The following is a 24,707-nucleotide window of genomic DNA, read 5'->3' as shown; positions in this document are numbered from 1 at the left end:
CAAGTTAGCGGAAAGGGAGACTTTGTGAGAAAAAATAAATAATCAATTTCCGCTAACTTGTGCCAAAAAAATAAAAAATTCTATGAACTCGCCATGCCCCTCATTAAATACCTTGGGGTGTCTTCTTTCCAAAATGGGGTCACATGTGGGGTATTTATACTGCCCTGGCATTTAGGGGCCCTAAAGCGTGAGAAGAAGTCTGGGATCCAAATGTCTAAAAATGCCCTCATAAAAGGAATGTGGGCCCCTTTGCGCATCTAGGCTGCAAAAAAGTGTCACACATCTGGTATCGCCGTACTCAGGAGAAGTTGGGCAATGTGTTTTGGGGTGTCATTTTACATATACCCATGCTGGGTGAGATAAATATCTTGGTCAAATGCCAACTTTGTATAAAAAATGGGAAAAGTTGTCTTTTGCCAAGATATTTCTCTCACCCAGCATGGGCATATGTAAAAAGACACCCCCAAAACACATTGCCCAACTTCTCCTGAGTAAGGGGATACCAGATGTGTGACACTTTTTTGCAGCCTAGGTGGGCAAAGGTGCCCACATTCCAAAGAGCACCTTTCGGATTTCACAGGTCATTTACCTACTTACCACACATTGGGGCCCCTAGAATGCCAGGGCAGTATAACTACCCCACAAGTGACCCCATTTTGGAAAGAAGACACCCCAAGGTATTCCGTGAGGGGCATGGCGAGTTCCTAGAAATTTTTATTTTTTGTCACAAGTTAGCGGAAAATGATGATTTTTTTTTTTCTCCTTACAAAGTCTCATATTCCACTAACTTGTGACAAAAAATAAAAACTTCCATGAACTCACTATGCCCATCACGAAATACCTTGAGGTGTCTTCTTTCCAAAATGGGGTCACTTGTGGGGTAGTTATACTGCCCTGGCATTTTAGGGGCCAAATGCGTGAGAAGTGGTTTGAAATCAAAATCTGTAAAAAATGGCCGGTGAAATCCGAAAGGTGCTCTTTGGAATGTGGGCCCCTTTGCCCACCTAGGCTGCAAAAAAGTGTGTCACACATCTGGTATCCCCGTACTCAGGAGAAGTTGGGCAATGTGTTTTGGGGTGTCTTTTTACATATACCCATGCTGGGTGAGAGAAATATCTTGGCAAAAGACAACTTTTCCAATTTTTTTATACAAAGTTGGCATTTGACCAAGATATTTATCTCACCCAGCATGGGTATATGTAAAATGACACCCCAAAACACATTGCCCAACTTCTCCTGAGTACGGAGATACCACATGTGTGACACTTTTTTGCAGCCTAGGTGGGCAAAGGGGCCCACATTCCAAAGAGCACCTTTTGGATTTCACCGGCCATTTTTTACACATTTTGATTTCAAACTACTTACCACACATTTGGGCCCCTAGAATGCCAGGGCAGTATAACTACCCCACAAGTGACCCCATTTTGGAAAGAAGACACCCCAAGGTATTCGCTGATGGGCATAGTGAGTTCATAGAAGTTTTTATTTTTTGTCACAAGTTAGTGGAATATGAGACTTTGTAAGAAAAAAAAATAAATAATCATATTCCACTAACTTGTGACAAAAAATAAAAAAAGTTCTATGAACTCACTATGCCCATCAGCGAATACCTTAGGGTGTCTACTTTCCGAAATGGGGTAATTTGTGGGGTGTTTGTACTGTCTGGGCATTGTAGAACCTCAGGAAACATGACAGGTGATCAGAAAGTCAGAGCTGCTTCAAAAAGCGGAAATTCACATTTTTGCACCATAGTTTGTAAACGCTATAACTTTTACCCAAACCATTTTTTTTTTTTACCCAAACATTTTTTTTTTTAATCAAAGACATGTAGAACAATAAATTTAGAGAAAAATTTATATATGGATGTCGTTTTTTTTTGCAAAATTTTACACCTGAAAGTGAAAAATGTCATTTTTTTGAAAAAAAATCGTTAAATTTCGATTAATAACAAAAAAAGTAAAAATGGCAGCAGCAATGAAATACCACCAAATGAAAGCTCTATTAGTGAGAAGAAAAGGAGGTAAAATTAATTTGGGTGGTAAGTTGCATGACCGAGCAATAAACGGTGAAAGTAGGGTAGGTCAGAAGTGTAAAAAGTGGCCTGGTCATTAAGGGTGTTTAAGCTATAAGGGCTGAGGTGGTTAATAAGCAGCACTCTACTGGTTGGATCGCGGTTTGGATGAAGACCTGCTGAATTGACGGCTCCAGGCTTATGCCCGCTATACTATCAGAGCTCTCCTATAGAAGACACCGACGAGATCCTTATCCACGCGTTTTACAAGTGGAGTCTTGTGAGTATATCTTATACACAAGGCGCGATAGGTGTTTGGAACATACTACACCATAGTGCGTTTTTTCACCACAGAGTTCTCCGATAGAAGATACCGTAGAGACCTTTATCCACGCGTTTTACAAGTGGAGTTTTGTGAGTATATTCTATTCACAAGGCGCGATAAGTGTTTGGAGCATACTACACCATAGGTCGTTTTTTCACTACATTACAGGTTTCCATGCCACTGTTGAGATTTGAAGTGTGTATGTGGTCCTATTAGCTGAAGACCTTTTTCGAATATAAAAGAAAGGGAACTGACATAAAGAGAAAAGAATCTTCTCCTGCAGCGCAATCCTTTTTTCTATTAGGTTCTCAAAGTGCCCAAGCCTGCTGCCCTTTCCCAGGTTGAGTTCCGCCCCTAAGATCAAAATGTTTCCCCCTTCACTCCGGCTCTCTCGTCCCCTATGCTGTGGACGGCTTCCTCCTCCTCTGCTCTGACGTCACCGATATGCCGTCTAGGGGAGTAGAAAGTCGGAGTGAAGCAAGATATGTCTTGCAAGATTTCTTGCAAGATGTCAAGATATGTCTGCCACGCATCTGCAACAATCTGCTGCCAGTACAAGTGGTTTAATAGGTAAAAATTAGGTGACAGACTCCCTTTACACCTAATACTTTTTTCTAGAAAAGTTACTCCAGTTTTCCTAGTTCCACAGCTGTCAGATTAGCCACAATAATTAAGAGGTGCAAGCCTCTTATAGGAAATCCTGTGACAATGATATGGGACCATTACCTGCAGTATTAATGAGTAGTACTGCAGATAAAGTCCAGATTGCTATATTTTATTTTCCTACTACACGCGGTGGGCTCTCAAAGCCGCAATGTAATATATAGTTTGCACTACCGAGCTCACGCTTAGAATGGAGAGGAGACATCAGTGCCATCTCGGCAGTCAAGACTGTTGGGGGTCACTTATCAAACTGGTGTAAAGTAGAACTGGCTTAGTTGCCCCATAACAACCAATCAGATCCCACCTTTTATTTTTGACATTTCAGCACAGCTTTGAGGGCTGACAGTGGAAGAACAGGAGCAGCAGGAAAATAAAAAATTGTGGTGGACAGATATGAGACAGAGAGATTACTACTGCACACTGAGCAGAGGAAAAGTGGGTCTCCTGCAATGTTTTCTCAACACTGGAAGTTCGTTGAGTTAGGAGTGTCCATGGGAGTACTGTTAACTCACCATCACCAAAGCAGTAGCCATGAGAGAAAGCAGGAGTGAGCTGGTTATCAGAGAGTGCCCTGTGCCACCACACAGGTCACACAACAGCTTGTGTCCATGTGAGAAACTTAGGTGTGACGTTGTTTGTAGTAAAAGCAGCCATGATTTTTCTAATCCTGGACAATCCCTTTAAGGATCCATTCACACGTTCACATTTATGGGGCCGCATCTGTTCCGCAATTTTGCGAAAGGGGTGCGGACCCATTCATTTCAATGGGGCCGCAAAAGATGCGTACAGCACTTCTGTTCCGCAGCTCTGCAAAAAAGATAGAGCATGTCCACGGACAAGAATAGGCATTTCTGTCATAGTGCTATGTACAGTCCTCAAAATGCATAACGTACATGGCCAGTGTCCATGTTTTGCGGATCCGCAATTTGTGAACCGCAAAACACTTGAGGTGTGAATGGACCCTGATATGATCTAGTTTTTAGGATGCGGTGTCAATACATGTGATAAGGTCTCTAACAATCTTACCCTAACACCATACTGAGCTCTTTCACATGAACTCTGGTTTGTCCTTTCAAATATTCAGAAAGCATTCTGCTTTTGAAGTAAAGCTCTTGCAGACGGTCTTCCAAATGCATGATGCACTAATGGAGAGGAGAAAAATTACATTTGTTACAGTGGCAAGAACAAAGATTCAAAGATTTCTGCTTGTGCATACAGGGTTAGGGGTTGCCCTATCTGTAATGTATACCAACAGTTGCTTATAAGCAAAAAGTCAAGACTGTACTTTAAAGGCTTGCAGTGGAGTTCAACCATAAAAAACAACAATACTTACAAAGTTTGCAGATAAGTTGTGTCTATACAGCTGGAGAGTGGAATGAAGAAGACTGGAGATCAGGCTGGATACCAGCACCTCCTTGCCCAACTTATTATCAGTCGTCCTCCTCTGACTACTGGCCACTTGTACCGACCATTTATCCACGTCTGCAATAATGCAGACAGCCTCTGCAATGGGTTCATCCAAGACTGGATGCTATGGAGGAAAATCAAACAGACAAAATGATCAATGAGTCAGTCACCCACTAGAACTCCCTCATCAGAGATTGCTTGCTGGATTTTGAAGGGGAAAAAAATGAAACACCAGTACTTCACATGTCCCCAATATGTGTGCAGTACATACCTGTACAGCGTGTGACAAGTCTGACACCAGGCACTGCCTTAACTTTTCCTCACTTCCTATTCCTTGAAGAACAAAGTCTGGTACATAGGATGAGCAATAGCCAGCTAACAAAGATCTCCCAAAGTTAGCAATGTTGGGCTTTACAGAGTTGACTTCCACCAATTTTGATCTAAAAAACAAGAAGATGTTCATAAAAGATGTCAGAAGAAAAAGTGCACAAATCTTTGTACTTGAAAAGGCTCGGCATTTTTTTTCAGAAAAAATATTAACTGCCAAAATACATCAGCTTTTCCAAGACCTAGACAAAAGCTACCACCAAATAGACAATTGGTACACACTGTCAACTGTCATGACTTGGCAATGTCCAGAGAATATCTTGGAGATCCCAGTTCCAGCTAGTCGCTAAGGTTTACACTAGGGGTAGGCAACCTCTGGCACTCTAGCTGTTGTAAAACTATAACTCCGAGCATGCATACTTGCTCCGCTATTCTCAGAACGTCCATAGAAATGAATGGAGCATGATAAGAACTGTGGTTTCAAAACAGCTGGCGTGCCAAAGATTGCAGATCCCTGGTCTACACCAAGATCAGGCTTTTAGACTTCTGGACCTTACACTTCACAACATGAAGTGTTAACAGAGAATAAGATGTGATTGATATATATATATATATATATATATATATATATATATATAAAATTTGTGTTATAACTATTTCACTATTCCATACTGCAATGTAGCAGCAACAAAATATGATAAATATGTGCTTTAGTAGCAAATGTTATGAATGCTATAGTTTTTCCATAAGGTGTAACTGGGAGCCTATGGGAAATAAAATTAACAAAATATCAGTGGAAACTATTTAATAAAGTAACTGTAGACCCAATATTTCTCTCTCATTAGGCACACTACTAAGCCTGTTAGAGTACAGAGCATCAGTTATATGGTATCAAGATATTCACCTATGACCACATTGAGTAACTGTAATTGACATCAACAACATGTAACTTCTCACCCTGGAAACTGTATTTCCTCTTCTTCCATCCACTCTTCATGCTCGGTCCCATAGTAATTAATACTTGGTGTGAGAAGCTCATGGCCTGTATCCTCACTTTCACTGTCACCCAGGGCACTATCTGAGCTCTCATTCCTTGGAATGTCCCAGTCAGTGCCGACTGCAACTTTACACTCAGATTTCTCTTTATCCCCATGGGGGACAGATACAGAGACTTTGTCTCCTTTGTCCTGCTCAGCAAAGCAGTTTTTGCATAAATTCGGAAGTGAATTTGTTCGGTTACAAGAAGGCTTGCCTGTTTCACACAGTGTGGTTGAGCACCCCAAATCATGGTCACGATCAGACTTTTTTACACCTCCTTTTGGAATTTCATCAATGATCTTTGCCTCAATAGAACCATCTTCTGGAAAATACTCATCAAACATGCTAATGTTTTCAGGATGAAAGGGATTCCAGTTTTGGATTTTGTGTGCAACCAGAGTATGCTTCTCAGATGACCCACCGTTTTTTTGGTCCTCAGTATTTTGGTTTGGTTTTGCCACACTTAACTGGTGATCAGAAAGCGTCCTCTGTTCCTGCACTGGATTAAGCTGGTGCTTCTGCATCTGATCTGCTACATTTTGGATTTTTATCTCTATATCGGAGTCAGGTGACATAGAATCACCAATCTGAAATTTCACCTTGTTCAAGAGATGGCCAGAACCACAAGGCACTGCTGCAGACTTGTCAGGAGGTTTCTTCTCTATACTAATTTCACTAGTTCTCATGCCTTTAACAGTTTGGCTTTTATCAAGTGGTTTTTCATTTTCCAGACTCTGAACTGCTGGCTCAAGACTGTCAAGTGCCAAGACACTTTTGTCTAATGGAGCTGCTCCAACATTAATGACAGTCTCTATCTTAGCATCCAGACAGGTTATGAACTTATCCTTGTATACTTCAGAATAACTGTTTTCTTCTTGGCTGGATGACTGAGAAACTAACTGGCTTCCATCACTGCTTGCCTCTACTGACTCTGAGAAGGAGCTCTTTGGATGGTTCTCCTGTACCAAGCCGTTGTTCTGTTGGTCAGTGAGGGGACACTGGCAACACTGACACTTATTTTCAGAAGTTCGCATTTCCTCTGAATCACTGCTCAGCAAACAGCCCTTATTTTTGTGCATTGTGATCAGGACATAGTCAGTCTCTTCTACCTCGCCTTTCTGCAGCATGGTAGTGATGACTGTACCAGGCATAACAATGGCTTCATCTTCCCCACTCTCCAAGAGGTGGGTCTCTTGGAGCTCAGAGCACCTAATAAAGTAGGTAAGAAAATACAGCAACTTCTGCACAAGATCTTGCCTCTTGCCAACAACAACCGTTCGTGATGACCGCACAGGTGACCCAATGGCTCCATATAAATCTCCTACACAGACAAGAGAAAAATGTTAAGTAAACATATTACAATACCAGATTCTGGTGCACTGCTGTATCTGGACTCTTAAAGGGAGTCTGTCACCAGCATTTCACTTTTTTAACCCTTCCCACAGCTCCCTAGCATGCTTACAGTTAATAAAAACTGTACCTCTGGCATCAATCCTGGACTTATAGAACCCTCAAAAACGATCTTTATAAGATATGCAAATGAGGGCTCGCAAGTGCCCAGGGCGGTGTTACTCTCTTAGGTGCCCTGCTTGCTCAGCCTTCTCATTGCGTCCCCCCGCCCCTTCCTACCCTCTGCCCGCCCATCCTTTCTCTCTGACCGCCTTTGTACTAACTTGTTATGCTGCCGATATCCCGCGTCGGCGCACTCATTCCTTTGGCCGGCGCATGCGCACTGCGATGCCCATTCCTTGTACGGCATCACAGTAACTATTGCGCATGCGCCGGCCAAAGGAATGAGTGCGCCGGCGTGGGATATCGGCAGCATAACAAGTTAGTACAAAGGCGGTCAGAGGGAAAGGATGGGCGGTCAGAGGGTAGGAAGGGGCGGGGGGACGCAATGAGAAGGCTGAGCAAGCAGGGCACCTAAGAGAGTAACGCCGCCCTGGGCACTTGCGAGCCCTCATTTGCATATCTTCTAAAGATCGTTTTTGAGGGTTCTAAAAGGCCAGGATTGATGCCAGAGGTAACGTTTTTATTAACTGTAAGCATGCTAGGGAGCTGTAGGAAGGGTTAAAAAAGTGAAATGCTGGTGACAGACTCCCTTTAACCTCTGATACATATGGCAGATTACTTCCTTATTACCCTAAAAGATTATCTTTGGTTTATCTATCAGGTGTTTCACCATGGTCATGCAAGAACAAGGTTTACAAGCTCATCCATAATGATCCCTTTTCTTGTGACTACAACCTATCTGTGCAAAGCCCAGACTTGTTAAAGTGGTATTCCGATTATAAAGAGTTATACAGGGTAGTATCTAGGAAACAGCTAAATCAGTGGGAATGTGACTGTTGGTCATTTATGTGCTTTTGCTCCATTCAAAGTCTATGTGACTGACTAAGATAGAATACACTGCTTGGCAGTCTTCATCAGTCCCATAGACTTTGAATGGAGTGACAGTTAGCACGGTCTACCACCACTCAATTCAAACAGGGAACACAGGACCCCTCATTCAGGCAATGGGTGGGGGTCCAGGGTCCCCTATTACAGCTCTTTATAAATGGACGACCACTTTAAATTCCAGACAGAATACAGGTAGATACATGCTTACAGTGAAAAGGAAAAATAATAAAATCAACAATAAATGAATTACTGCTCATAACTGGAAAAAAGTGATAGCAGTTTGGTATTAACTGTATCACAAACGTAGCTACGATGGACAACTGCATTGGTGTTGACCTCTTTCAACCCCTTCGTCTTGGAAAACTGTGCTACAGCTCTGTCTGTGCATTCACCCTCCCCCATAGACTGTGCAACACCAGCACATTGCATATTTAGGCTAGTTTCACACTTGCGGCAGGACGGATCCGACATGCTGTTCACCATGTCGGATCCGTCCTGCGGCTATTTCGCCGTGCCCCCAGGCCGCCGCTCCGTCCCCATTGACTATAATTGGGACGGGGGCGGAGCTCCGGCGCAGCACGGCGAAAGCCGCCGGACTAAAAAACCTGACATGCAGTAAATGGTGAACAGCATGTCGGATCCGTCCTGCCGCAAGTGTGAAAGTACCTTTATTTATTTATTTTATGCACTTATATAGCGCTGCTATATTCTGCAGTGCTTTACAGACATCAGTATCCAACTGTCCCCAATGGGGCTCACAATCTAAGGTATAAAGACTATTTGTGCTGTAGCCATGTCCATATGTGTCAGTATGTTCCATACAGGTTGGGAAAGAGAAGAAAGTGATGTAGGGACATAATATGTTGCACACAATTTTAAGTAAAGTAATAAAATTCCAACCTATAGCAAACAGTTATTCGTCTTCAGGTCTATAATTCACTCCATTGGTTAAAATGTCTTAAAACCTTTTCCTCAGTAAAAAAAAAGGGCACTAGATGGCAGCAGAACCTAAAAAACAATCGGTGCACCACACCCACGGACTGTTGAATGCATCCCTTAAGGACGCACACAGCTATTTTTACTTTTCCATCACTAGCATTATGAGAGAGAGGTTTTTTTTTTTTTTGTCACAATTTTGAGGTACATATAATACACTGAAAAACATCTATGTTATTTTTTGCAGTAGTATTTTTTATTTTAGGGCGCCATTAATTCCAGGATACTGTCATATGGAAATCGGGTATACATACATAATAGAATACAAAAACAAGTACAATAAACATGAACAATCAGAGGGAGAGAGGAGACCCTGTCCGCAAGGCTGAAAATCTAGACGTGACAGCAGGTGAAGGTGGAAGCTGCACAGATGGCTGCATAGTGACAACAAGGTATTATAAGGCTGCCCAGAACTGGTAAAAGGTGGTGCCCGCACAAACGACAGGATGAAACGCTCGTTCATCGGGTGATCAGCAGCACCTTGTTGGGAACTAGCGTTCGCAGGAACATTTATTCCCGATAATCTTCCCGAATATCAGGCAGTGTAAATCCATCTTAATAGTTTGTCACAGATCAGAAAATGATTGAACATCAAAGCCAAAAGGACAAAAATAAAAACTAGTAATTATGGGAATACATTTGCTATAAAATGTACATACTATAATCATAATAGTATACCAAGTAGCTTCAAGCACAGGCACATAGTGGCTCTGTATATAGGCAAGATGCTCACAGATATGGACCAGCTTATTTTTATTTCCCTTTCTGCTCACTTTGCCAGCCATTAAGAGACTATCGTCTAACAAACAAGAATAAGCAAATTAATTCTCCCATTGTATTCTATTGACTGGAAAATGTACAAACCAGTTAGAAAGATTTGCTTATTCACAATACAGCAGTCTCTCCACATAGTAATTATGTCCATGAAATCTGCGTGCCCACACAAAAATTTCTAAGTACACAGCAATAAAAGCCTACACAATAGTGCCACATAGAAAACAGTCATGAAAATGTTGAACAAGTACTGTGTGGGCCTATTTCAAAAGAACTATTCCTGCGAACCGAGTTGTCACCCAAAGTTGACCTACACAGCATATGGATATACAGTGGTCATTGAAGTTACCTTGTACTCAGGATACGATATTTTCACTTTGAAATTATCTGTCCAAGGCCATTACATGTTGAAAGCACAGTCAACATACAATGTTGCACACAATTCAGATGTGTGGCATACTGGCAGTTGTGATTGACTGGAAGATCCAACTAATCAGCATAGGTACTGAAGTGGATGCACCGACTGTCTGCCTAGTAGCGCCTCTCTACTGTACAGTGTGGTACTACAAGTCCTATACTGCTCTTCATCTGTGCCAGGATAAACTGCTCCTTTGAAAACCAGATGAAGATGGCTCCATGGTATTTTCTGGTTACACAGTGAGTTCTATACAGGAAGACATTACTGTTCACTACATAAAAAGTGATGTACAGCTTCCAGCAACTCTCAAGTGACTTGATTTATCTGTACTGATTACGTATCTCTTTTTTTCTTTTTTTTATTATTCTGGGTGACATTTTGGTGAATGAAAGCCAATTATTTGTTCTCCATAGAGTTATGATCTCAAGTTACATTCTTTTAACTTACAACAGTCATTGATATTATAACTTGAGAACCATTGTAATGTAAGCAGTGTGCAGAATGAAACTAATAGGAAAAGTTATTGCGTGAGAAATTTAACTGGTGCAAAGGAAAGCTGGCTTAGTTGCTCAAAGTAACTAATCAGATGCCACCTCCCATTTTCCAAAGGAGCTCTAAAATAAATAAAAAAAGGAATCAAATTGGTTGCTATGGACAACTAAGCCTAACATTACATTTAAATTGCAACGTTATCCACAGATTTAACCACCTCCCGACCGCCTAACGCAGGGATGCGTCCTGCGGGCGGCCGGGTTATTCCTCCTGGACGCATATACGCAACATGTCGCGAGACGCGAGATGACGCGCATATGCGGCCCGCACATGCGCAGTGCGAGTCGGCCAAAGGCCCACAAGGAGTTGGTCACCAGCCTGCCAGCCAGTGACTAGCGCTGGCAGGTTTGTGACTTTTAAAATAACGAACCACCAGCCATATAACACATTATATTTATAAATATAATGTGTTAAATGGCTTCTGTGCTCTCTGCTGGGTCCTTTTTGTCGGTTGGTCCAAGCAGAGAGCACAGATCACAGTGAGTAGACCAAACACTACATATTTAGCCCCAGATCACACCCCCATCACCCCAATTAACCCCTTGATCACCCCTGTCAATCACTAGTGAAAGGGAAAAAAGTGATCAGTGTAAACTGTCACTTTTTTCCCCCTCCAGTATTGACTGTTAGGTTTAGGTTAGTTTAGGCCCCTTTGGTAGGTAGTTAGCTTCAGTTAGCGCCCAGCCCACCGCACCGCAGTCACTGATTCGCTGATTAGCGTATCGCTAATCAGCATTGGTACTTTATAGTATCTGTAAGTGATCAGAACTGATCACAGTCAGATCTATAATAGTATTAGTGTCACCTTAGCTCGCCCTCCACCCAAAACGCAGTGTTTGCCCGATCAGGCCTGCACAGTCACTACACAAGCGCTGCGGCGATAAAAAAAATAAAAAATCAGTTTTGATATATTTTATCAATCGCAGCGGCTTCCTGTACTTCGCTAGCCTCCCAGAGATTTTTTCATCCACATTGATCGATGCGAATGAAGAAATCTGTGCCGTTCATCTTTTCTTTCAGCCCAGAGGCTGAATGGAAAAAAAATATCTCATTACCCGTATGCTCAATATAAGGAGAATAGCAGAAACTCCTAATGCTTGCCATACATGTAATGATTGCGGAGACCCTCAAATGCCAGGGCAGTACAAACACCCCACAAATGACCCCATTTTGGAAAGAAGACACCCCAAGGTATTCGCTGAGGGGCATATTGAGTCCATTGAACTTTTTGTCCCAAGTTAGCAGAAAGAGAGACTTGGTGAGGAAAAAAAAAAAATATCAATTTCCGCTAACTTGTGCCAAAAAAAAAAACTTCGATGAACTCGCCATGCCCCTCACGGAATACCTTGGGGTGTCTTCTTTCCAAAATGGGGTCACATGTGGGGTATTTATACTGCCCTGGCATTATAAGGGGCCCTAAAGCGTGAGAAGAAGTCTGGAATTCAAATGCCTAAAAATGCTCCTCCTAAAAGGTACTCATTGGAATTTGGGCCCCTTTGCACATCTTGGCTGCAAAAAAGTGTCACTCATGTGGTATCGCCGTACTCAGGAGAAGTAGGGCAATGTGTTTTGGGGTGTTTTTTTTTACATATACCCATGCTGGGTGAGAGAAATATCTCTGTAAATTGACAACTTTGTATAATTTTTTTTTTAAAAAGTTGTCATTTACAGAGATATTTTTCACACACAGTATGGATATATGTAAAAATACACCCCAAAACACATTGCCCTACTTCTTCTGAGTACGGCGATACCACATGAGTGACACTTTTTTGCAGCCAAGATGCGCAAAGGGGCCCAAATTCCAATGAGTACTTTTAGGATTTCACAGGGCATTTTTACGCATTTGGATTCCAAACTACTTCTCACGCTTTAGGGCCCCTAAAATGCCAGGGCAGTATAAATACCCCACAAGTGACCCCATTTTAGAAAGAAGACACCCCAAGGTATTCCGTGAGGGGTATGGTGAGTTCATGTAAAATTTAATTTTGTCACAAGTTAGTGAGACTTTGTAAGAAAAAATTAATAAAAAATTCAATTTCCGCTAACTTGTGACAAAAAATAAAAACTTCCATGAACTCACTATGCCCATCAGCGAATACCTTAGGGTGTCTACTCTCCGAAATGGGGTCATTTGTGGGGTGTTTCTACTGTCTGGGCATTGTAGAACCTCAGGAAACATGACAGGTGCTCAGAAAGTCAAAGTGCGTAAATTAATTTTTTTTTGCACCATAGTTTATAAACGCTATAACTTTTACCTAAACCAATAAATATACACTTATTGCATTTTTTTTTTTATCAAAGACATGTAGAACAATAAATTTAGAGAAAAATTTATATAGAAATGTATATAAATTACAACAGAAAGTGAAAAATTTCATTTTTTTGCAAAAATTTCAGTCATTTTTGATTAATATCAAAAAAGGTTAAAATGTCAGCAGCAATGAAATACCACCAAATGAAAGCTCTATTAGTGAGAAGAAAAGGAGGTAAAATTCATTTGGGTGGTAAGTTGTATGACCGAGCAATAAACCGTGAAAGTAGTGTAGTGCAGAATTGTAAAAAGTGGTCTGGTCATTAAGGGGGTTTAAGCTAGGGGGGCTGAAGTGGTTAAGAAACATTAGTACTAATGTCAAGTGCAACTTACCAAGCTGTGCCCAGAGAGGGTTGTATGGGTGGGTCTTTGCCAGCAAGTCTACACTTTGTGAAGAGTGTTTTTCGAGGAAGATTTTAATGGGCGGTTGTCCATTGGGCATTACTGTAGGGACCCATGCCAGGTGATTTGTGAGGACAGCGGTGATAAGAGCTGGAAGGAACCTGAAATAAGAAGCACACATGCTTAATACAAATAACATACAAACATGTGCCAACGCTCAAATATGATATTTCTGGAAAGGGTAAATGCATTTACTATGGAAATCAATCATCCCAATACCTACATAGGGCATTGGAGCATTGCTAAAAAATGTATTAAAGCAACTTTACATGGGCTGATCCTCGGCTGGATAATCGTTAACAAGCATTCATAGGAACACTTGTTAGCAATTATCTGGCGGAGTAAATGCTCGTTCATCAGGTAATATGATCGTTTGTGCTGTCACCTAAAAAGTAATTTAATCAAGCTGTCTAAACAGCACTCTGCTGCTGGCAAACAACCAGTCTGTATGGGGAAAAGCAACAGCATCAGCAGTTGCTACTGACCGCTGATATATTTACACATAATTATTGGAGCTCCCTTCAATCATCCTTTTTCTTTGTCTTTTTTTTATTCCCACTATGTTGGAATTCTAGTTAATCAATTTTATTGGTCAAGCTTCTGGCATTAGTATATATGTAATAAGGTGGTTTTTGGTTACTTTTTATTTTAAATATATCCTAATTAACTGTTCTCTTTTCCTGCCCCATTTTAATTACAGATGGAGCAGGGTTAGCACTCCAGCTCTTAACTCAAATTTCTTAACTCATCGCGTTATCTTGAGACAAAAGCCATTGAAAAGCAATTGAAGGCGTTTGCTTAGATTAGATAACACAACTCAGAAATCAGGAGTGTTAACTCTACTCCATCCGTACTTAGCCCCAGGTAACTATCTGCACTATCCTCCCCTCATATAATGTAGTGGCACTCCCCTCCAATCCCTAGTTTAAAGACTGCTCCAACCGTCTCCCCAAGGACAGCTGCACCCTCCCCATTGAAGTGCACTCTAACCCTACCATAAAACCTGTAGCCAACAGAGAATCCCTCCTTCCTACACTAGTTTTTGGTCTGCTTGTTAACCTCCTTAATGTCCTACTGCAACTCTGGTGTTCTACGTGGTACAGGAAGTATTTCAGAAAATACTACATTTGAGGTCCTTGCCCTCAGCTTACAACACAGATCCCTTACTACCCAGATGTCCTTCACCCACCTCTTTGTCACTGGTGCCAATCTATCAATCTAATCCACAAGATCACGTACTTTAACACCAGGAAGACAACACAGATGGCCCCATCTGTAAACCTAATAATTGAATCCCCTTCTAACGAGACCTGTGGTGCTTGCCCGGCACTCAAAGTGAAATTCCCCTGACTGGAAGAGGAATGCTTTTGCAAAGCTACCCCTGAGCTAAAAGCTACCAGATGCTAAACGAATATACTGTATACTACTAAATTAGGCAACAATGACCATCCTGAGGGACGTGACCTGAAGAGCAAATATCTCACATGATAAGCTGTCTGGGTCCAAGTTGACAAATAACCTGTTCAGACTAAAAATACTCATAGGGATATTGTAGCAAAAATAAGCAAGCTTTATTTACAGACTACCAGCCCATCAGCTTGAAGTACTGCAAGGACAAACAGCAGATACAAGTTAAAAATGTCAGGCACAATTAATAAGGCTCTGTCAGTATCATTAACCCTATTAAACCAGGCTTATTGCCTGGTAGGGTTGATCATGCTGATTAAAACAATACCTTTGTTTTGCCTGTCTGTATGCTAAACAGCTGCAGAGATATCAGTGTTTTATTCATATGCAAATGAGCAAATTGGACACCGGGGGGTAAACCTGAGTCCTTGGAGAACTGCTTCTGTAACACCCCTGTTCTCTGCACACTTCCCCCCTCCCCTTGATTGACAGGGCTAGACGTTGGAATGCTGAGGGCAAAGGAATGTCTCAGAGCTGTGTCCTAGCATGTACATATGACATACGCTACTTACTATAGCTTACTGTACTACTGTAGCCTTATCATATTTAGAAGAGTGGATTTTTATGTTTAGAAAGCTAATACATATTACTGGTTTATTCACAGGCACAATATATGATTATAAAAAGAAACCAATAATATGTGTTAGCTTTCCAAGTATAAAAAAACATTGTTCTTTATGTGATAAGGCTATAACTTGGTGGTAAGTTATCAACCTTGCACGCAGAGATCCTAAATTCAAATCCCAGGATAGACTTATATATGTTTTTTCTGTTACTTTTTTTCTCTCTCATTCAAATCATAATAAAAGGCTATAGCTTTACAATATATTAGTGTTTTTTATGCTTAGAAACCTAAGAAACTTATGAATATAAAAACAAGTAATATATATTAGCTTCCCAAGCATAAAAAGTTATCAATATGATAAAGCTATAGACTTTTATTGTGGGTTAAATGATGGGAGAAAAAAATATGAAAGTCTCTGACAAGATTCAAACCTGGGATCTCTACACACAAAACTGAGCACTTACCTCCAGCTAATACATATTAGTGGTGGTTTCATTATAATCAAATATTGTGCCTGTAAATAAAGCAGTAATATGTATTAGCTTTCTAAGCATAGAAATCCACTCTTCTCAATGTGGTAAGACTATAGTATGTAGTGTTTTTTTTTTTTTTTTTGCAGGGCCAAAAATCATAAACATGTTGTATTCTTGTCCGTTTTGCTGACAAGAATAGGCATTTCTATCATGGACGGCCCGTTCGGTTCGTATTTTACAGTGTGTGCATGTAGCCCAACAGGTAACACATATTACAATACTGTTGTTTCTTATTGCACAAATATGGAGAAGGGTTCTCATGCAAATAATAGAGGATTTGAGGAGCCCTTCATGAACGCACATCACTTTTAAAGAGAATCAATCACCAGTTTTATTTTATCCTACACAATGGAACAAAATGGGCAAAATGCAGGGTCACTTACCTGAATTATCGTTTTGCTCAAAATCAGCATTGAGCAGGTCCAGCTCAATACAGAGCGTGTGGTAACGAGCCCTTATATACATGATCTCCTGGCTCTCACTCAACCTCTCCCCTCAGCACTGACTGCTATAGAAACAGAGCTATCAAATAAATGGGGGCGAAGGAGCACTAGGTTCTACAGGAGGACCCCAGAACATGAGTAATGTAATGAGCGGACTCTAGTGCTCAGCTTGTAGTGCAACTGCTCAATAGCAATATTAAAAAAATGGATGGTTCAATACAGATATTGTTCAGGGTCTCAGTTACTAGTTTTATGCTGTCCTTAAATATGGCAGAATAAACTGGTGACTGGATCCCTTTAAATAATGCTTCTGTTTATATTAGATTACTATTGCAAGTACCAATGCTGGACTTTGGGCTACTGTTTACTGTGGGGAATATTTGTGAAAATTTCACAGCTGGAAACCTTTCCAAACCTAAAAATAACTCCTTGTGTCTGAAAAGCAGTTGGCACTCATTATTGGGAACAGGAAGTAGTTTTTCCCCAGGCAACATGGAATTTAAGGGTGAATTTACATACTCAATTTTTTTTTTTATATTTTGCTGTAGAATGTGATTAATTTTTCTGTCTATATAAAAGCTGCTTGTATGTGCTTAGGAAAATGCAAACCTGTAAAATGTGACAAACCTGTACATTTGTTATATGTTATTAAAACTATATACAGTATCAAGAAAAAATAAAAATAAAATTATGTTTTTATTTTATTATCTCTGAGGCAGGCGATACCAATGAGAAGAGATAATAAAATGTACAACTCTTTCTCTAGCATTAAAAGGATTAAGAGGAGTTATCCATTGATATATGTAAAAAAATTGAAATATCATCATATAGTACATGACAATCTCTTTCTAACAAAGCTACAACAAACCCTGTACCTCACATCGGTCCAGAGATCTCCCCATTTATTGCTCTCCTAGATTAATATCAAGCTGGCGGCTCAAGGAGAGTGTATTTTCTGCTGAAGCTAAGGGGTGTGTCCATTCTGCTGCAGCTCTCTCCCTATCACAGCTCAGGAGGCAGAAGAAGGATGAAACTGAGCATGTGCGGCCATCTCAGTGAGCAGGACAAAGAAAAAAGAAAAAGAACAAAGAGAAGATGGCGCTATACATATACATTTTATTGAATAACTCTGGCTTTGCTAATTTTGTATTACATACAATTACGAAAGTATTCAGATCCAGGTGTTAGTTTGAAAACTGTAGAATTTTTTTCCTGGAACAACTCTTTAACTAACTCTGCAGACATATAAATCATACATTAAGCAGGATATAATAATCTGGAATGAACTGTGACCAGGAGTGATAAGGCCCAGATGAGAAATTGAGAAGCTGTGATCTAAATATTCAGCCAAAGATTTTATATAAATAACGTTTTTTTCAGTTGCCATCTAGAAATGAATAGGAAACCTTACTGGGTTTTTGAGGTGTACTCCATCAGGAAGGCAAACTCTTTCATAAACCGCTGGCACAGGTGATTCTTCTCTGGTGATCCAGACATCATAGTTAGCCAAACAGGTTCAGATATCCGCGGCATGGTGTACAGGTTACAGATTGTTGTCCTGCGCAGTAAAACACATACCAGTTTTAGATCAAACAAACAGTAACATACATGAGCCAACCTTCTCCAGCAGAATGTATGCAGCAAACACACAGGACATCCATACCTAATGCATAGTAGGAAAACACATTTAATTACAATCATTCTGATTGTAACCTAAGTCACAGACAATACATTTTCCCTTATTCCGCAGGGCATTCTGTTCTATTATAACAATATATTCCAAACCAAGAGAAGTAGGATTATGTAAAGTACAAAATCTCAAAGGGCTGTTACAAAGGATTTCTTCTAGTTCTTAGTACAGCCACCATGTTCACATACTCACACAGTAGTTGCTTCATTACATGAAGAAACTATGGGGATCATTTATTAAACAGAAATACACCGCAATCTGCAACTTTTCCCTGATCATGCCAGGTCTAAAAAACTGGGCCTGGTGTGGGTGGGGACGGGGATGGGCCGGAAGGCCCATCTCCTTTACCATTTTCTCTGTGCCACGACCTGAGGGGTTAAATGACAGGGTAGGCGAGATATCTATTAGGGTAAATAGGATAAGGGATCAAAAGGAGATTTTAGCCCCCTGGAGGGGGGGGGGGGGGGGTCATTTATCAATCTGAAATATGCCTAAATTAGGCGCACTTCAGGCGCAATCTGCGACTTCTCACTCGCGCCAGGTCTAAAATTGTGGGCGTGGGTGGGGAAGGGGACGGGCCGGCAGGCTAGTCTCATTTACCATTTTCTACACCTGTTTTACGCATAGAAAAGGGTCTAAATGTAAGACAGTAAGAAGCGGTCTTACATATAGAACTGGAGGAGGATCCGACAAAGTCTAAAACGCCGGTCTTAATACACGTGCCCCTAAAAGTTTAAATCACCCCCTTTCCCAAATTTACATATAAAAATATATAAACAATAAAAAACATATTTGGTATATCTCCTAATCGGTGGACACCATAAAAAGGAAAAAAAGGAAAAACACGCTATTTAGCCATGTTTTAGTCACCTTGTCCCCCCCCCCCCCAAACAATAGGATAGGACTGTTTTATTATGTGCCGGACGTTCCAAAAAATGTGGATTGCACACAGCTTTTTGGGGGTTTTCTTTTTCTTTTGTGTGGTATCGAATATTGCAATACTTTTTTATGGTATCGAATCAAAATTTTAGCATTTTGAGAACCCTATGAGTTACAAAGCAAACCAAGTGGATTTAAAATCCATCTTTTTAGGAGGTGTTAAAGAATGTTTGCCCACAGCAGATAGACTGAGTCTTGTGATAAATTATTTACTATTCTGGTAAGCCTGGCCAAATGTGCTGCTGATAGTGTTTCCTCCAAGACAGATCAGATTCCGCTGGCAGCCCTCCAGCAAACATGTGACTGCAATAAAGGGAACCCTCCCATACCAGAAATGAGAGTATTAATGGCATACGGGACCAAGGACAGGGCACAGAGCAGCTACGTGTACACAGGCTCACAGCCTGCTCCCCTGGATCTTTTATCGCCTTATTCAAACTCTGCTAACCATAATTTATGTTGTTTATTGGAAACTACAAAATTAGAGAGGGAAGGTGTTACTTTGAGAGCAATACTCTTATACACAAGCTTTAACAAATGAACACTGTGTTCAGTACATCCCCTTCCATGTTATATTCTTTTAAGAAGTGTCTGTATGTGAGGGCTCCAGCTTCAACAGGCCAAGGCTTATGTACACAAGAGAAAAATACAATTATGGCTTCCTTTCTATGAGAAAACAGTCACCAACAGACAGAACAGACACTGTTGTTATGCACAATGCATCTATCATATTAGCAATAGAAGTGTAATGTTAATGGCCAGGTGCTTTTCATACAGTAAATTTAAAGATTTCAGCCTTCTTCCTGTTATTCACATAACACTTGAAATACGCTTCATCAAACACAATAATACACATCTGCACTGACTATGAAATAAAACCATCTATCCCAAATTGGGTTCCACTAAAGGGGTACTTCGATTAGAAAATTATTAGATCGGTGGGGGTCCTACTGCTGGCACCCCCACCGATCACGAGAACAGGGACTCCATAATTGGCATGAATAAGGACTGAGTACAGTCCGAAACGTGTTGACTGGTGTGGAGAGATGTCCTGCTGTGTGCTATTTTGAACTTTTTTTTAAAGATACTTGAAATAAATAAAAAAAAATCTATGGCTTTACCCAAGACCCAAGTGCTGGACATGCTACTTTGTTTCTACAGTGGATTTTCTTCTCCTAAGGATCCATGCACTGAGGACTGGCAAAGGCGGTGAGCTGACAAAACAGGACAAAATGCACCCCATACTTTGTTACCAATTTTCTCCTGAATACAGCAATACCCCATATGTGGTCATAAATTGCTGTATGGGCACATAGCAAGGCTCAGAAGGGAAGGAGGCCATTAGGCTATTGGAGGGCATATTTTGCTGGAATGCTTTTGCAACATCAATTTGCAGAAACCCAGCGGTACCTGTACAGTAAGAAACCCCAAAAGTGACATTTTTGAAACTACACCCCTACAGGTATGTTCTAGAAATTAATGTGCAGCGGATGGTGAAAATTAATATTGAAGTTTTTCCACAAAAATCAGATCTGTAATTATACTGCGTTTCCTGATTTTATAGAAAACCTATATGTGGCCCTAATCTGTTGCCTGGAACTAAGACAAGGCACAGGTGTGAAAGAGTGGCAAGCAAATGTGGGGAATAATTTGGTAATTTATACAGCACTAGTTGACAATTGCAGAAGTTCTGAGGGGAACCCAAAAAAGAAACCAACATAAAGTGACCCAACATTTTTGAGACTACACCCTCAAAGAATTAATCGTTGTACTGTGAGAGTTTACAGTCAGGTGACTGTGGAAAACCTGGAAATCCCACACTGGGGGAGGGGGAATGGCAGGTCCCACTACAACCTACTAACCATTCCATAAAATATAAGTCCAAGAAAGCTTATCAAAAGCCTCAGCAAAAAAAATAAAATGGTTGAGGCAAATCATCTCTCCTATATTCCTTTCTCTCAAGCAAGCTAGGTGAAAGAGTTGCCGACAATATACAGACCATCGTGGGAATATTTGGGGGTTTGCTTTGTTGGTTGCACTAATATAATTTGTGAGCTATGGGCCTGGTCAGTTAAATAAAAAAATAATGGCTTATATGTAGGGTGGATATAGAGTAAAAATAAAAAAAAAAAATTCAAGGAAGTATGATCAATTTTAAAACAGTCTTTAATGCACAGGCCGGTTTCCATGTTCACATTGGAGCATTGTGTCCTTTCTAATTCCACTTTTTGTGCTTTTTTTTGGGGGGGAGGGGGAAGGGCTCGGGGGGGGGGGGGGGGCTTTTCTCCGGGGTAATGCTGGCCAGGAATAATCTGACATCACTGCCAGATGACCTGTCCTCCGCACTCTGGTCAGTAAGCATCAGGGTTTTGAGAACTTTTTCCTGAAATTGCAGGAATATATCCCTACTGCCAGCATATCTGTGAAGCACAAAGGTATTTTACAAGGCGGCTTGGGTCAGATGGACAGCAAGCTTCTTGTACCACACCATGGATTGTGGCTGTCTCTCTTATCCTTATATCTCACAAGCAAGCAGATGTTCACTGCAGATGGCGCTGCTCTCTCCCACTCCAATTGATTGTACCAGCAAAGTTTTAGGAAGGCCTCCTGATTATTATGAATCATGCAACAGGCTGCAGTAGCTCTAGACAAAAGGGGTTTTTTTTTTAGCAAAGGGACACTATTCTAGAATTTATCTATATATAATTGATACCCTTTGTCCAGTAGAGGATGTGTAAGATCCCATACAATCTTGCCACTAACGCATAGGAAAGGGGGAAGAATTCTGGGGGCTCAATTTTACTGGTAGGTATACCTGGTGGCACTCTGACAGATCTTATAGAGTTTAATACCGTACTGGGCCCTTTTATTTGGGAGATATTGCCTGAATTTGAGGCCTCCCCTTAAAATTTACTACTCGGGAATATAAAATTGGGAAAAAAGGTACTAGAACAATGAATAACTAATGACCTTATTTAATAAAAGCTATCAAAATTTGGGTCTTCTAGGGGTGGGCAGAGAATATTATCAGTGAAGTGAAGGAATTTGAGGATAGCCTCAAAAAGTGTTTGGCTCATAAGTGTTTGGTAGAGGAGGGTGCTAGATAGTATATCCGGGGACCAATAATCGCAAATACTCTATTTTATGATGCTAAAACTAAGAAGTATGCCCCAAAATTTGCCCAGTTATGCTGCTTTACTGGGGGTCCAAGGTTGGCCTTTGACATAGAAAGAGCTGGGATTCTGGGCAATGAACTGAGCAGCATAAATGTTAGTCTGCTCTGCCATTACATTTATTAGGGAAACTGAAAAAAAAATTAATGGTCTCGAACCCTGTGGTATAAAATTTAAGGTCTGGAGAGGAAATTAAATCAAGGACTGGGGGCTATAATTGTCCACCGCTACCCATGTCAGCTCAGGCAGAGCAGGACCTGCAACTCTAGGTCAATGAAGGGGAGAAGAAATCAGCGTTGCTTGACTCGGACAAAGATGAAACCACAAACTGTGCTTCACCTTCACTGGTGGTGTCTATATCAGAGTATAGTATTGCATATGCCTCCTCAGCTGGGAAATGCCTGCTGGCCATATTAACATCAGGCTGTGGCATGAAACTGTGGCCAATCACAGCGATTGCCAGCATGGGACTGGTGTGACTGTTCCGATGCCGGCGACCTATCCCAGCCAGCTGTCAACGACAGGTGCGATTGGTTCTCTATCACTACGGCTGATGATGCAGTGACGCCCGATTGCACTAAATTACATGCGATTCAGACGTACAGTTATGTCCAAATGCATAAAGGGGTTAAGACAGCCTTTCTCTCATACAAATGACTTGAGTACTGGAACATTTGGTTTGTTTTAGTCCTCCTCATCCTACATTTTCTTGGGTCTTGGGGGGCTCCTCTTTCGATCCAGGAAAAGAAAGCATCTCAGAATGCTATAACAATGAGCAGTAATGTTCTGCTATCCTGAGGAGTCATTAACAGCATCTGAGGTTTCACTGCTTCAGGCCGCCTAGTTATTTCCTGGTAGTTAAAGCCATCTGTCTGCATTCATACACCTTGTGAGTAGCAGCACTGAACTGCTGATAAACACATGGCATGAATACTGGCAAAGTGAGTAAGAACTCAAATCCTTGGCTCATACCTATCTCCTCTTATGGGAATTTCATGTACTACAGGAAAGTTGCCAATGCCCTGAACCCTACTGAACAGGGCCAGCCAAAAATCAGATGTCATGAGATTATGCTGTTGTCACTATCATATGTGAAACTTACAAATACATTTAGTTACAGAATATGGGAAACAAGACTCCAACTCCAGAACTTGCCAACACATCTGACTGTAAGCTTAGCACATGCACTGTGTAAACCTACTATGTCTTTTGTATGGGCAAACATGGTGGCTATGATTCTGAAACACAATTCTTTTAGATGAAATGTACAACTATAAAGTTGACAAAACAAATAGAATCACAAAATAGAGCATATTCATAAACATGAAGGTGCGTTCTTCAGGAATAACTGACCGAAAGGCTCACACGTTGTTTCACACGTTGGACCAACTCCTTTTCAGTGAAACTCATCTGCACTGATGTTTTTTTTTAAGGCACACAATTTTTGGGGGTCAAAATTATTTTTATGCTGCCATTGGCAGGAAATACTTTATTTTGTCCAGCTTTGCAAAAATGTTGCTTAACTGCATCCTTACTGACAGAAATGATTCAACATCACATGTCCTTAAACATGTGAACGAGCAGCAAAATCTGAACTCATGACTTGTCTAGTGATGATGTTTATGGCTCCAAGCATAAACATGTTGGAGAGAGAAAAAAGGTTAAAAAACCTAAAGGCGTTATGACCACAAGTGAACAGGCTTCTGCTTTCAAGATGTCAAAAGTGTATCTAAATCTGATATAATTTTAGGCTGTGCTCACGTCACATTTTTGTGCTATGTTTAACGTATACATTGGGGAAAAAAAGGATGCAAAAGCGCAGTACACTACACTTTTCCATCCATGCCACTGTATGACATCCATCGAAGCATCAGTTTACCGTTTGCATTTTTTGGATATGTTAAGCCCAAGACAAAAACATGATGTGAAACCAGTCTAAGTGGACAAGCAGCACCCTATTTAGTCTATGCAAAAATCTTTGTGATGATACAGTACTTTGGGGCGTTGGCCAGCCAGAGAAATTATTAAGACTATGGCTTAGAACGTTCCAAAATAACAAATGAATATCAAATACGAAATAACAAATACTCCCCTTATGGATCTCCAGCCTATTGGCTGCAGTGGTCATATGTCAATGTCAAGAGGGAGCAAGAGCTAGAGATCGGCAGGAGACCCAGAAAGCACCAAAACCATTATGACATCTTATTTTTCTTTTTAGAACATTTTAAGATATTTTCTAAATAATCTTTTGTGTTGCACAACCCCTTTAA

General features: G+C 40.8%; 1 protein-coding gene across 4 annotated transcripts in view; it reads right to left on the bottom strand.

The window, feature by feature from the left end:
- The window catches only part of FNIP1 (folliculin interacting protein 1), a 238,247-nt gene that overhangs the window by 3,873 nt on the left and 209,667 nt on the right, over nucleotides 1-24,707 (bottom strand). For all 4 annotated transcript variants that reach the window (XM_040405021.1, XM_040405048.1, XM_040405039.1 and 1 more), the window contains 6 exons: nucleotides 18,047-18,193; nucleotides 13,559-13,728; nucleotides 5,691-7,092; nucleotides 4,678-4,846; nucleotides 4,333-4,530; nucleotides 4,026-4,141 (listed from right to left, as the gene is read on the bottom strand). In XM_040405021.1, the coding sequence (XP_040260955.1) occupies nucleotides 4,026-4,141; nucleotides 4,333-4,530; nucleotides 4,678-4,846; nucleotides 5,691-7,092; nucleotides 13,559-13,728; nucleotides 18,047-18,193 (2,202 nt within the window). The remainder of the gene's footprint in view (nucleotides 1-4,025; nucleotides 4,142-4,332; nucleotides 4,531-4,677; nucleotides 4,847-5,690; nucleotides 7,093-13,558; nucleotides 13,729-18,046; nucleotides 18,194-24,707) is intronic.

The sequence above is a fragment of the Bufo bufo genome, chromosome 1 (assembly GCF_905171765.1).
Source record: "Bufo bufo chromosome 1, aBufBuf1.1, whole genome shotgun sequence".
NCBI classification, from domain to species: domain Eukaryota; kingdom Metazoa; phylum Chordata; class Amphibia; order Anura; family Bufonidae; genus Bufo; species Bufo bufo.
This window is presented reverse-complemented; position numbering and strand designations above follow the sequence as displayed.